This window comes from Aedes aegypti, chromosome 3 (genome assembly GCF_002204515.2).
Source record: "Aedes aegypti strain LVP_AGWG chromosome 3, AaegL5.0 Primary Assembly, whole genome shotgun sequence".
Lineage (NCBI taxonomy): Eukaryota > Metazoa > Arthropoda > Insecta > Diptera > Culicidae > Aedes > Aedes aegypti.
Genome location: NC_035109.1, coordinates 34,711,090 through 34,724,227, shown reverse-complemented (window position 1 = coordinate 34,724,227; position 13,138 = coordinate 34,711,090). Strand labels below are relative to the sequence as shown.

The 13,138-nt window shown below is 37.4% G+C and overlaps 1 protein-coding gene across 1 annotated transcript; it reads left to right on the top strand.

The window, feature by feature from the left end:
* The first annotated feature begins 4,057 nt into the window (after positions 1-4,057).
* Positions 4,058-12,926, top strand: LOC5566372 (sugar transporter SWEET1). The gene is made up of 4 exons (XM_001650734.2): positions 4,058-4,470; positions 4,536-4,821; positions 12,350-12,469; positions 12,584-12,926. The coding sequence occupies exons 1-4, from the start codon at positions 4,301-4,303 to the stop codon at positions 12,692-12,694; spliced, it is 687 nt and encodes a 228-aa protein (XP_001650784.1). The 5' UTR covers positions 4,058-4,300; the 3' UTR covers positions 12,695-12,926.
* Positions 12,927-13,138: the final 212 nt, after the last annotated feature.

The window sequence follows — 13,138 nt, the reverse complement described above, 5'->3', positions numbered from 1 at the left end:
AGAAGTCGGCAAACAAATTTGCTGGGATCTCAGTAAATAAAAGCCGAGTATCAGTTAATCTTGCTTCGTTGCTAAGCAACCGGACAAATTGTTAGCTGAGTTTATTATAAATATTCAAATCAGTATTTTTTTTAAAAATCAACAAAACACAATTTCTGCCAGAAGTCAAAATTGATAAGCTTAACAAAACTCGCTCACAGTGCAAGTAAATTGTCTACTGGTTCTTCATTTTCTGGCATTATGTCACAACTGGTACAGAGCCTGTTTCTCACTAAGAGCATTATTTGACGACTTTCACATATTTCGTGTGCTAAGCACTAAGTAATTCTAAGCTCTGGATAGTCGAGAAAGTTTCTGTTACGAAAATATCCTCGAATGCTGGTATTCAAACCCGCAGCCCTCAGCCTGCTTTTAGTCAATACCTGCGCGTTTACCGCTATACACTATGGGCGATCAGGTGGCCAATAATCGAAAAAATGATTTGTTCTGATAGGTTTTTCTTGTACAACATTCCAAAGTTAACACTTCTATTAAGATATTCCTGGAATATAAGGGCAAGATCTTTTATACTTCAATTGATACAGTATGTCAAAGTTAGGGATTTTAAGAAAAATTAAAAAAATCAGTGTAAACACAAGGGACACATTGAATACAGTATACTGCATAATCGTAATATTTTATACAGATCTTTATTCACTGTCCAAAAGCTTATTCAAAAAGCTATCTAAGAAAAATACAATGAAATAAAAATTCGTCCCAAGTTGTCCCAGGCTAAAAATTATTTCCAAGGGTACTTTGAGATGTAAATTAAAGGATCGTGATGAATTCAGCTGCACAAATTTGCACTTTTTTTATTTAGGGCTTTTTGAATTTTTCCAATATTTTTAACCATTTTCTATTAAAAACTGCAAAAAAATAATTCAGAGGATGACTGAATGTCGCTAAATCATTCATATCATCATTTCTTTGTAAGTTATAATAGTTATAATGGTTTGAAAAACGTTAATCGCATAAATGGCTTATATACATCATTAGTAACAAAACTTATTATGTCGCTATAGACCCTATTCAAAAGTTAGTCTCGAAAACTTGTTTTTGAAAATAAAACATCAAATTTGTATCCCAAACTCATGAATACGACATGAGATGGAAAACCTATTTTTGGCCGCCAGTCTGGATGGAAAGCACCCATAGTGGCTATGGCTGTTTGGGCAACCAATTATTTACTAGTTATACCAGTTGAAACTTTTACCATACTTTACCGAACCATATATGTAACATTTAGACATAGAAATATCATCGTTCGTCTACAATAGGGTGGTTAAAATTATAAAAAAGGTTCGAAAATCTAATCTCACATACCTTCCTTACTGAAAAGTTCATTGAAGTTTGCAACTTTTGGTGTTGACTTTAAGTTGGCCCAAAGAAAACGTAGGCACAGACGTAACACACGAATTATTTTCATCTTACAGAAAAATAGCGTTCAATTTGGTATTTGGTAGTTGGTGACCGTCACACTCGTGGCGCTCACATCGCTTCAAACCCATGACCATCCGCATATGAAGTGAACGAGTAACCAACTACGCCACGTTGCCCCTTAGTCATTGACTTATCTTCTCTAAATGAAAAACATTCTTCGAACTAATAACTATAACTATTTTTGTACCAAAATTATGTCACGCTATATTTCAACTTTTTCGAATTAGAATTCCCTTTTTATTATCAGGATTGTAAAAAAAGATATGGGAGATTGAATTTCCAACCTTTTTGCAATTTGAACCTCCATAATCTAAAACTATTTATATTACCTACATACGATTTGTGTCACAGAAAACTTCTATTCCTTCAAACCGCTTCTTTTCTACCTTCATTCACTAATCCATACTCCAAATATTTAGATTGACTTCCACGTCGTACTAAACAAGCTTATCTGTCCCATCCCAATCCAGCAGGGAGTACCCATTTGCGCTTTGGGGGAACTGGGTGTAAAATGCGCCTTTGGGGCATTCCACCTTGCGCATCACCCAAGTAACCGTGGAGCATTATATCATTGCATATATAATGCAGCTGCATTGCCGTGCTCACCATCAAAGACGTTTAAAAGAGGAAATGGGCACTCCAACTGTACGAGTTATGCAAGAACGTCGATAAAGCAATCAAGCAATTTATAAAGTAATATTAGAGCATTGATACATTAGTAATGTAGGATTGATTTATAATTTGTAATGTCTTGAAATCTATCGAATAAAAGCAATGTTGCATCAATGCTGTTGATATGCAGTAGAATACGTGCAATGTTGTAATGGTTGTGGTCACTTGGTCACCGCAGTGGCAATATATCCAAGATACAAGGTATTATAGTCAAATTCACGGAAAAACAATTCTTCCGTATTACATAAAAAACGTGGGTCAAAATACGCCATACTTAATAGTTGCTCAGAAATCATCGATTAAATTAAGATCGCAGAAGGTTTCTCGGATCTTTTGTACTTCAAATCATGATACTTTGCCTTAGCTCGCTTTATTTTGGAAGCTGCTGTAGTAGTTTGGTACCCGTACAATAGAGTTTGGATCGATCGTTTCGAGGCTGTGCAACGGAAGTTCGTGCGACTGGCTCTCAGGAATCTTCCGTGGCGTGATAGAATTCATCTTCCTCCGTATGAGCACCGATGTATGCTGCTTGGATTGAATACTTTGAAAAGTGGGAGAGTTTCAATACAATCAAGATCTTCAAAGGCGAAATTGATGCTCCAGCTTTACTCCACGAGCTGCGTATTTATGTCCCCGAACGCCCTTTGAGACGACGCAACTTTCTCAGTATGGATGTGCGCAATAGCCGATACGGGCAACATAGGATCATGGTAGACACATGGTTGCTCGTTTCAATGAAGTTTTCGAACAGTTTGATTTTAATTAATGTATTTATCTTGTAATATTAGGTTTTAACACCTTGTTTGTTAGTTTTAGATTATAAGTGTCCTTTTTTGTAATTTGTTGTGTTACTTGTTTCAAAAAGATGCGGATTTAATGCCTATTTCTCGCTTTCCAAATCATTAAGACCTGGGTCAGATAAATATTAAATATTATAAATCTATGGAATAATTCCTGAAATAATTCTAGATTAATTCTTGGAGAATCTTCGAAACGGTTCGTGCACAAGGGATTTCTGGAGGAGTACCTGCTTCCATTGGTTCGTCTGAAGGAATTTTAGTAGCAATCCGAGATGGAACAATTAGAGAAATTCCTAGAATAAGTCTTGTGGAATCTTCTATATGATACTCGAAAGGCCCAGAAGATTCTAGGGCGTCCCTGCAAGAATTTGTAGATAATGTTCTAAATGAATTTTTGGAGGAATTCCTGGAGAATCTCTTAGCGAATTCTTGGAGGAATTTTTGTAGGTTTTTATGAAGTAATCCAAGAAGGAATAACTAGATGAATTCCTGGAATGAGTGTTAGAGATTGTAGGATTCCCTGAAAAAATACTATAAAGATTTCTGTAGGAATCCATGGAAAAAACCCTAAAGCACTCCGATGAGAAATAACTGATTAAATACCTGAAGAATGTTATAGATAATTCGTGAAAAATCCCATAAGTAATGACTGGAGAAGTCTATAAAGAAATCACAGAGTTCGTTCAAAATTGCGCGAGAAGAGGTAATGTATGTGCTGAAAGAGTTAATGTGTTGTGACAGTCGAGGAACGATTTTCAACAGATCCATTCAGTTGGTCTGCTTCGCGGATGATGTGGACATTGTTTTTCCAAGGATGTATTTCTTAGTATCCCAGGCAATGCAAGTAAACGTCCATCAAATTATCGTTCACTTTTAGTTTAGTTACCTAGAAGGATGATCTTTTTTTAGTGAATTAGTGAATCTTTTCAGCGCGTCGTATAGTGATATTTCTTTTTGCTATCTTACACTTGATTCATTAATTTCACTGAGATTAATCAATTTATTTTTATAATTTACAGTTACGAGTTATAATTCAGTTTTTCCTTGAAGGGTGCATATTAACCCGTCTTCCCTTTCTCGTTCCACTTGAATATTGTTCTGTCCGGTGTTAGAACCACCCAACTCAACTCGAACCGACGCTGCACTCGAAAGGCGCTAAAAGAAGCCACGCTTTCGTCGCTGTCACCGATGATGGACTAGACGCTAAATGCCTGCTGTTTAATCAGTCAACGACGATCATCCCCAAGGTTGGCCGCGTTGAGATGTGAAATGTTCGAAATTAAGTAGATCGGTCAGTCGTTTGTTTGCATCGGGAGGGGAAAGTGATCGCTTAGAATTTCGGTATCGCTATGGATTCGCTAGCACGTGTTCTGCTGCCCTACCGGGATGTCATCGGAAATGTGGCGGGAATTTTGACCATCGCCCAATTTCTGAGTGGTTGCTTCACGTGCAACAAAATTCGACTGAAGGGCAGCTCGGAAGGGTTCTCCGCGTTGCAGTTTGTGTTTGGGTGTGGATTGTAAGTTTCTTTCGCGATAATCCTGTAAACAAAACTATGAGAGTAATCATTCTCATTTTCTCTAGAACAATTCTTCAGCTCAAGTACTCGCAGATGCTCCGGTCTGCGCCACTGATTCGAACCAGTTCCTACGCGCTTGCCATCTGTTTGGCCTACTCGGGATGCTATCTGTTCTACACTCCCCGAGGGAAGCGGAATGATTTCTGGAAGTTAGTGATGCGAACAATCCTGCTGGTGGGTGGAGCGCTGCTGTATGCGGGTTTCGAAAATCCTGCTCTGGTGAAGGACCGCTTCGGATTGCTGGTGACAATTTTGACTCTCAGTTACATCGGATTGCCATTACTGAAATTGGTAAATAAGGATGTAAAATGGAGAAATTGGTGTAGCCAGGATTCCTGTAAGGGGAGCAGGGTAGCTTTAACGACCTGAAAGTCATTACACCCGATTCTGTTTTTGCAGTGATTTTTTTTTTACACGGCCGTGCCAAAAAAAATCCATACATTTTTTTTCATCAAAACCTTATTTTTGCATGAAACGTCGAGAAATGGTGTTACTTTTTTGCACAGTTTTTGAAATGTTGAACTGAAATAGTAGTTTACGCAACAAGTTGCAGAATGATGATTTTTACAGCACGAGTCGTAAACTTATCCTACGAGGCTTACCGAGTAGGATGATTACGACGAGTGCGGAAAAAACGAGTTCTGCAACGAGCTACGTGCAACATTTTTTGCAATTTTGTAGAAGACCACTTGAGTGTATCAGGGATTATATCGGAAAGCTTTCACCATTATTTCACAATTTCTGAAAAATTGTTGTCTTATGATTCATTACGCAACTCATAACAGTTGTGTAATAAGAAAGCGTTGCGTAATGAATCATTACAGCACTGGTTTCAGTTGGGTAATGACTATTCCCGCACTGCATACTTCAGTGCAGGAAAGTAGGGCATTTCATGACCAGTGTTGTAAGTAATCACGGTAGTCGAAACGTTTTCACGGCAGCGCTTTCCTTAAACATTCGCAACACGAGCGATCAAACGAATGTAGAAAAGAAAAATGTCAATTGAGTGCCACGATAGTTTCGCTAGGAAGCGTTATGGTTTTATTTGTTTATGTTCTGCTTTCACTGTATTTGTGTAACATTCGACATAACAGACAAGATCAAACTATACATGTGGCTTATGATCTGATGTCTGAATTATTTGCAAAACTTATGATTCATGCAAATTTCGTCGTATAAAACGACATTCAATTGACACTTTTTCGTGTTTGTTGACGTTCATTCTACCACTCCTGCTGTGACTGCTAACCATGGCAACAAAACGAACGTCGCGCAAAGTGTCGAATGTTTACAGCACTGTTCATAACGTGATGAAAAACAGCCTATTACGATGAGAAATGGCAAAAACTTATTTTACACGGTACGCATCCCCCGTGCAAAAAACAGAATCGGGTGTATTCATTATTTATCAAAAAAGGATCGTTTTGGACATCTTCTGCATGTATTTTTGTGTTGTTATTCTAAAATTTTGCTCGAAAAGTAACAGTTTTGTATTGATAATCCGATTCCGGCTAGGCGTAAATATATCATGGATCGCATCACCAACCATGAGCGACTCCCAGATCTTTACCTTATCCCACTAACCCAATATCCTTTCCATGACAACTGTAGAGATGCAGAAGATTCTCCGGTCTCTAGTAACTATGGTTGTCTAACTTACATTTCTTCCCTTCCTCGATGATCGTAAGAACGCAGCCGGCGACATTATTGATTTTTAAAATTTAACTTCTCGATTTGTGCACATTGAGGTATGGTAAGCTAATCCCAAGCCCAACCCTCCTCAATTTCGATTGCTCTAGTCAATCACGGAGTAGCAACTACGAATTGTACCAGGCTATCGACATGATGGAGACACCATCTTCTATGGTGACAGAGGGCTCGATTGGTTTGTCAGATAGATCGGGCCCGGGACATCCTGTCTACTGCAAATCGCTGCAGTTGATATAGGGCATGTCCATTGCCTGAATTGTACGGTCATCTACACTACCCGTCATAAATACGGACTCGTTCGAAAAAGTATTGCAACCAGGGATTGAATCCTGAGAAAATTGAGAGAATCTTCCACGTATCGCTCTCTGTAACTATCATAACATGCTGCACATTATGAGAGACTATTTTTCGTATACTGCTACAAATTTGATCAGATTGGGGGGATAGTAGTGTATGATAAAACCCCTCTAAACATGCTTCAAGCCTGGTGGACACTATTGCTATTGGAAGTTCGTGGATTGTTTATCGTGCCAGTAAAGAAAATCACCTATCCCCAACGGTAAACAAGCGAGAAAAATGGATTTTATCATCGCTCTCTCTTTGGGGCTCTCTTTCGTTGCTTCCATTTATCAGACGTGTTACGCCTTGCAATACAATGACGATCATGGACCGCAACAGATGGGATGTTTTTCTTTGCTTGCTTTGATCGTGCTTCAAAATCAAATGAGAGCGAATTCTGCAAAGCCTGATTGCAACATTCAGCAGAATATTGAATCACCCTGAAAAGTTTAGCATCATCTCAAAACAAGAACATTTATGATACTATACCTCGATAAGCTGATGATCTATAATGGTGCGCTCTTCAGCAAAGTTGTTCAGCAGATCGAGGACTTTCTGAAAGCAAATAGTTTGGTTCGCAATTCTGCCGCTAAGTGGCACTAGTGAGCATGTAAAGTTGAGCATTTTAAACATGTACTATCTTGTGATCTACATGAGATAGAAAGTACGAGTCTTCGGCAAAGTTGCTCTACAGGTCAAGGACATTCGGAAAACAAACAGTTTAGTTCGCAATTTTGCCACTAGGTGGTGCTAGTATGCATGAACAATTTAGCATTTTAAGCTAGTTCTATCTCGTAATCCATATGAGATAGAAAGTTCAAGTCACCGGGAAAGTTATTCAGAATGTCAAGTACATTCAGAAGACAGGTAATTTGAATCAAAATTTTGTCGCTAAGTGGCGCTAGTGAGCAGATAAAAATGAGCAATTTATCTCATCATCCAGATCAGATAGAAAGTTCGAGTCTTCGACAAAGTTGATTAGAAGGTAGAGGACATCCGAAATGCAAACAGTTTGATTCGCCATTTTGCCACTTGGTGACGCTAGTGAGCATGTGAAATTGAGCATTCAGATTGATTTATATGTTTTTAATATCAAACAAGTTCTATATTATAATTTTGATAAGAAAATATGTTCAAGTTTGTAGCAAAGTTGTTCAGAAGGTCAAGGAAATCCGTAAGGCAAACAGTTTAGGTTATAATTTTGTCTCTATAGCTGAAGGTAGTGAACATGTTGAATTGAGAATTTCAAGCTAGTTCTTTATTGTGATCCTGGTAAAATTGCAAGTTCGATTCTTCGACAGTCAGACAGTCAAAGAAGTCAGGACGTTAAACAGCTCGATTCTTTGTTCTCCCGCTTGGTGTATGCATGGTTGTGAGCATGTGAAATTGAGCATCTTGAACTTGAAGTTAAAGGAATGATCCCGTTATAAAACACATAATCAGTTTTACTCAGGTATGAGGTTGCCACGAAAACCAACTTTTACTCTGGTTCTTGAACTCTTTGTATGGAAGGTTGACTGTTATTAAATCTCATGATTTAATAGAATGAAATATCCTGAATGTTGATCAAAAAGCCTTTGACAGGGGAAGTGATTGAGTCAGAATCATATCATATTCAAGTGATTCAGGTCTGATCCATAACGTATTTAAGTGCTTCAGATCTGATGTACCTTTTAATGATTCAGCTATATATTACTTCAAGTGCGAATCATGTCCATCATGTTTAAATTATTCAAGTCAGAACCTTCTTAGGCAGCGTTAATTTATTACGTAACGCTAAAATTGGCAATTTTCGACCCCCCCCACCGTAATGCTTTTTGTATGGAAAATTTCAATTTTTTGTTTGAGCCGTAACACTTGAGCCTACTCCCCCCCCCCCCCCCTCCCCCTAGAGCGTTACGTAATTAGTGGCCGACGCCTTATACCCAAGTGATACAGGATTGATTAACTTTATATTCAAGTGATTCATGTTGAATCACTCCATACCCAAGTGATTAATATCTGATCTTCTTTGTATTCATATGTTTCAGGTTTGATTTCCTCCATAATAAGTGAATCATGCCAGATTAACTACATGTTCAAGTGACTCAAGACTGATTCATTTCATATTGATGTGATTCAGGATTGGTTCGCTTCATATCCAAGTGATTCACGTCAGGTTTACTTCATTTTCATGTGATTTTGGATTGATTCACTTCATATTAAAGTGATTCATTTCCAAGTGATTCAATTCGCTCCAAATTCAAGTGATTCATATCTGATTCACTTCATATTCAACTACTTCAGGATTCACTCAATGTTCAAATGATTTCAATTGATTCATGTGTGTTTCACTTCATATTCAAGTGTTTCATGTTTGATTCACATTATGTTCAAGTGAGTCAGATCTGTTTCTCTTCATATTCTAATGATTCAGAACTGATTCACTTCATATTCAAGTAATTTAGAATTGATTCACTTCACATTCCAGTGATTTATCCATATCTAAGTGCTTCGTGTCGGATTCACTGCATGTTCAAGTGATTCAGGTTTGATTCACTTGATAGTTAAGTGATGCAGGTCGAAATTACTTCATATTCACCTGTTTCAAGTATGAAATAATTGATATTCAAGTAGTTTAAGTAGATCAGTTTCGATTCACCTAGAATTTAGTTTATTCAGTATTGTTTCACTGCATTTTCCAGTTGCTCGGTATGATCCACTTCATGTTTGAACAGTTTAGGGCTGACTCACTTAATTTTCAAGTGAATCAAGTCTGATTCACTTTATATTGAAGTAATTCAGGTACGATTGACTTCATTTTCTAGAGATTCAGGGCTGATTTACTTCATATTTGAGGACATCATTGATTCACTTCATCTTTAAGTGATGTTGGTCTAATTTATTCATTTACAAGTGAGCCATGTCTGATTTATTTCATATTCAAGTGAATTCGATTATTTTTTTTTTAGTTATTCGGAGTTGATTTGCATCACATATAAGGAATTCAGGACTGATTTACTTCTTTTTCATTTGATTAAGGTTTGATTTACTTCAGTTTCGAGTAATTAAGATATGTTTCAATGTTTGTTTCAGCGACTCAGGTCTAATGCTTTTAGTTTTGAAATGATTTGGATTGATATCTCTTCATAATCGAGACTGATTCATTTATTCAAATGTTTCAGGTCTGTCATACTTCATATTTAAGTGATGCAGGTCAGATTTACTTCATATTCAAGTGATTCAGGACTGATTCACTTTATAGTTAAGTGATGCATGTCAGATTCGCTCCATATCCAAGTGATTCGTGTTGGATTAATTGCGTATTCAAGTGCATCAGGTATGATTCACTTTATAAGTCTGAATTACTTCATAGTCAAGTGAATAAGGTCTGATTCATTTCTAGTTTAAGTAATTCATTTTTGTTAAAATGCATTTTCCAGTCATTCATGTCTTTCAAGCAGTTAACGACTGATTCACTTCATTTTATAATTATTCAGGTCTGATTCATTTCATGTTCAAATAATTTAAGACTGATTCACTTAATTTTAACACTTCAGTCGTCGCTATGTTGTATTTTGTACAACACTCATGAACAAACCTCGCTTTTCGATCACAACAGCAGCGTGGTGGTTCTGATAGTGATCAACCACGCGACGACTGGAAGGTTAAAAGAGATTCTGGATGTGTCTACTTAATTTCAACCAAATCATGTCAGATGCACCTCATATTTAAGTAATAGGGCGATATTCAAAACATAAAAGGGCAATAGGTGGCTCTTTTTCATTGGTAGTAAAATCGAAATCCTGAAGCAAAGAAAGCACCATGGCAGATTCATGAACTAAACACATAAAGCTATCTATTCACATTACGCTAGATTTCTAATCACTACTTTTTTGATCCAGTTTCCTAACTGCTAGTAATTTACGTTTTTCATTATTTTCCATACGTTTTGACAGCTCTCAACTACCATTCTTCCTTGCGCTTGTGTTGGAAGTATGAGAAATTTGAGAATTCAGCGTAGCGTGATCAGTGAGTGGAATACAAACATCAGTGTCGCTGCGCGGCGGCCAGTGAGAGAAATGTTCGAAAGGTTGTTATCTGTACTTTTTGCCGGTGGCGCCAACTGTTAGCGGTTATGAACGATATAAACAGTCGTAACGCTATTCATGTGACATAATATTCAAAAGTTTCACTATATTATTCCATTCCATTCACTACATATTCCAGTGATTCAGTTCAGATTTCATTCATTTCCTAGTTAGTCGGGTTTATATCATTGGATATTCAAGACTTCAATTTTCTATCCTATCTGTATCAAAATATATAACTCGCTTGAAAAACTATATGTTATTTGCTCACTAGTGGCACCAACCGGAATTTTTTGAATCAATAGTCTGCTTTCCGGATGTCCTTTACATTCTGAACAACTCTGCCGAAGACTCGATCTTTCTTTCTCTTGTGCATCACAAGAGAGAATTAGTTTAAGACGCACAATTTTACATGCTCATTAGCGCCACCTAGCGGCAAATTTCGAACCAAACTGTTTGCTTTTCAAATGTCCTTGTCCTTTTGATCAACCTTGCCGAAGACTCGAACTTTCTATCTCTTGTGAATCACAAGATAGAACTTGCTTAAAATGCTCAAGTTTACATGCTAACTAGCGCCACCCAGCGGCAATATTGCGTACCAAACTTTCTGTCTTTAGAATGTCCTTAACCTTTTGAACAACTTTGTCGAAGACTCGAACTTTTTGTCTCATGTGGATCACAAGATACAACATGCTTAAGGCGAAGTAGGCCGTCATTGATATTTGTATGTGTCGTTGATGATTGTTGCTACATCATGTCGTTATTTCAAATTAAAGCAAAATAGTTGGTATTGCACTGATGCATCTGAAAAAGTATCAGCATACATTCTGCATGACAGCGCATATAGTGATACTTTTCCGGATCAATATGATCTATGAGGACTGAGATTGATCACTTTGAAATTTCGAACTGCTATGTCTACATGGCTACCAAAACGAATGACGGGCTACTTAGCCTTAAAATGCCTAATTTTACATGTTCACTAGCGCCACCTAGCGGCAAAATTGTAAACCAAAATATTTGCCTTCTGCACTCAGAAATCAAAATAGTCACAGAATTACTAAAGTTTATGCATGAATGACTATTTTATAACTGCTGTGAATTTTTACACTAACTGTCAATTTGACTGGGTTAAAGCTTAGCGATGCTTCAACCCAAGCGAATTGACAAATAGGAATAAAATTCCCTGCAGGATGAAAGAGGGGCAGATAGAAAATAATCATTAATTACTTAAATTTAGTTATTCTGTGAATACCCGTGTTTCTGAGTGTGGATGTCCCAGATCCGCTGAACAACTTTGTTGAAGATCGATTCTTTGCAAATCATAAGGATCTCGAGGTATAGCAATTTCAATTCACTTGTTTTAAGTTAATGCTAAACTTTTTAAGGGGCGATTCAATATTCAACTGGGTGTTGCAATACTTATTCTAGAGATTCCGTATTTATGACGGGTAGTGTATGCTCTTGCTCATGCTCATGTTCACAAATTTGATTTTTAGTTGGATTCTTCAATAATTTTATCATCACGCATTTTTTTTAAATATGAATACTGGACACAACCTATGACAAATTTAATATTTTAAAGTCAAACAAGTAGACTTTGATTTTATTTCCATTTTTTTTTTTTCGAGGAAGAGGGCCCTCTGGCTACGCCAATGAATGATAGCAGTTGTGCAAATTTGAATTTGTGTTCTTTACAGGGCGAAGTAATCAAGAATAAAAGCAGCGAAGGACTTCCCCTGCCAGTGATCATGGCGAGCACCGGAGCCTCCGTGCTATGGCTTCTGTACGGAATCATCCTACACAACTACTTCATCATTGTAAGTACTCGGAGACGAACTTCGACTGTTGTAGGCAAAGTTTCCCACAGCTCATTAGCTTGTCTCGAAAGTTTCAAATTCATTTCAATTTTCTCCACCTCTATATTCTTCCAGGTTCAGAAAGTGATAGCCCTCGGTTTGTGTGCGGTGCAGTTGTCGCTATTTCTGATTTATCCAGCACCATCGAAGGCAGCTCGTGAGCACAAGAAGCCCAAAGGAGAATGATAGCTACTTTCGGTATATATGGGTAGAAGTGGGCTTCGATGGAAAGCCAGCCAAGCGTGTTGTGATAAGAATGTTTGCGCAAAGTGTTCGACGAACGATAAGGGCAGGTTGTTGTGTTGGGGACAATATCTTGAACGAGGGGGAATGAATGAACACATTTTGTATACAGTATCTATCAGCGGCCATGCTACAGGTGAGCATTGAATTTGAAATAAATTTAGTGAACACGCAATTAGATATTTGTTTTTATTTTCATAGAAAGAAGCAATAGTAGTTTTATATTTATATGTTACGTAAGCAACCAAAATGTGCTCCAAAACCCATGCATAGCTATAAATGACCTGTATTTGCTGGAGCAATGGATGATTCATTATTTGAAATAGCGATTCATAAATAGAAGTTTCATGGCAGCAATGTTGTATGCTGTACCAATATGGAATAGCT

What these genes read in the sequence shown, in the direction of transcription:
- LOC5566372 (XM_001650734.2), top strand. Translation starts at nt 4,301, where the DNA reads ATGGATTCGCTAGCACGTGTTCTGCTGCCCTACCGGGATGTCATCGGA. An exon ending in TTTGTGTTTGGGTGTGGATT is followed by an intron (nt 4,471 to 4,535) that starts GTAAGTTTCTTT and finishes CATTTTCTCTAG; the next exon opens with AACAATTCTTCAGCTCAAGT. An exon ending in TACACAACTACTTCATCATT is followed by an intron (nt 12,470 to 12,583) that starts GTAAGTACTCGG and finishes ATATTCTTCCAG; the next exon opens with GTTCAGAAAGTGATAGCCCT.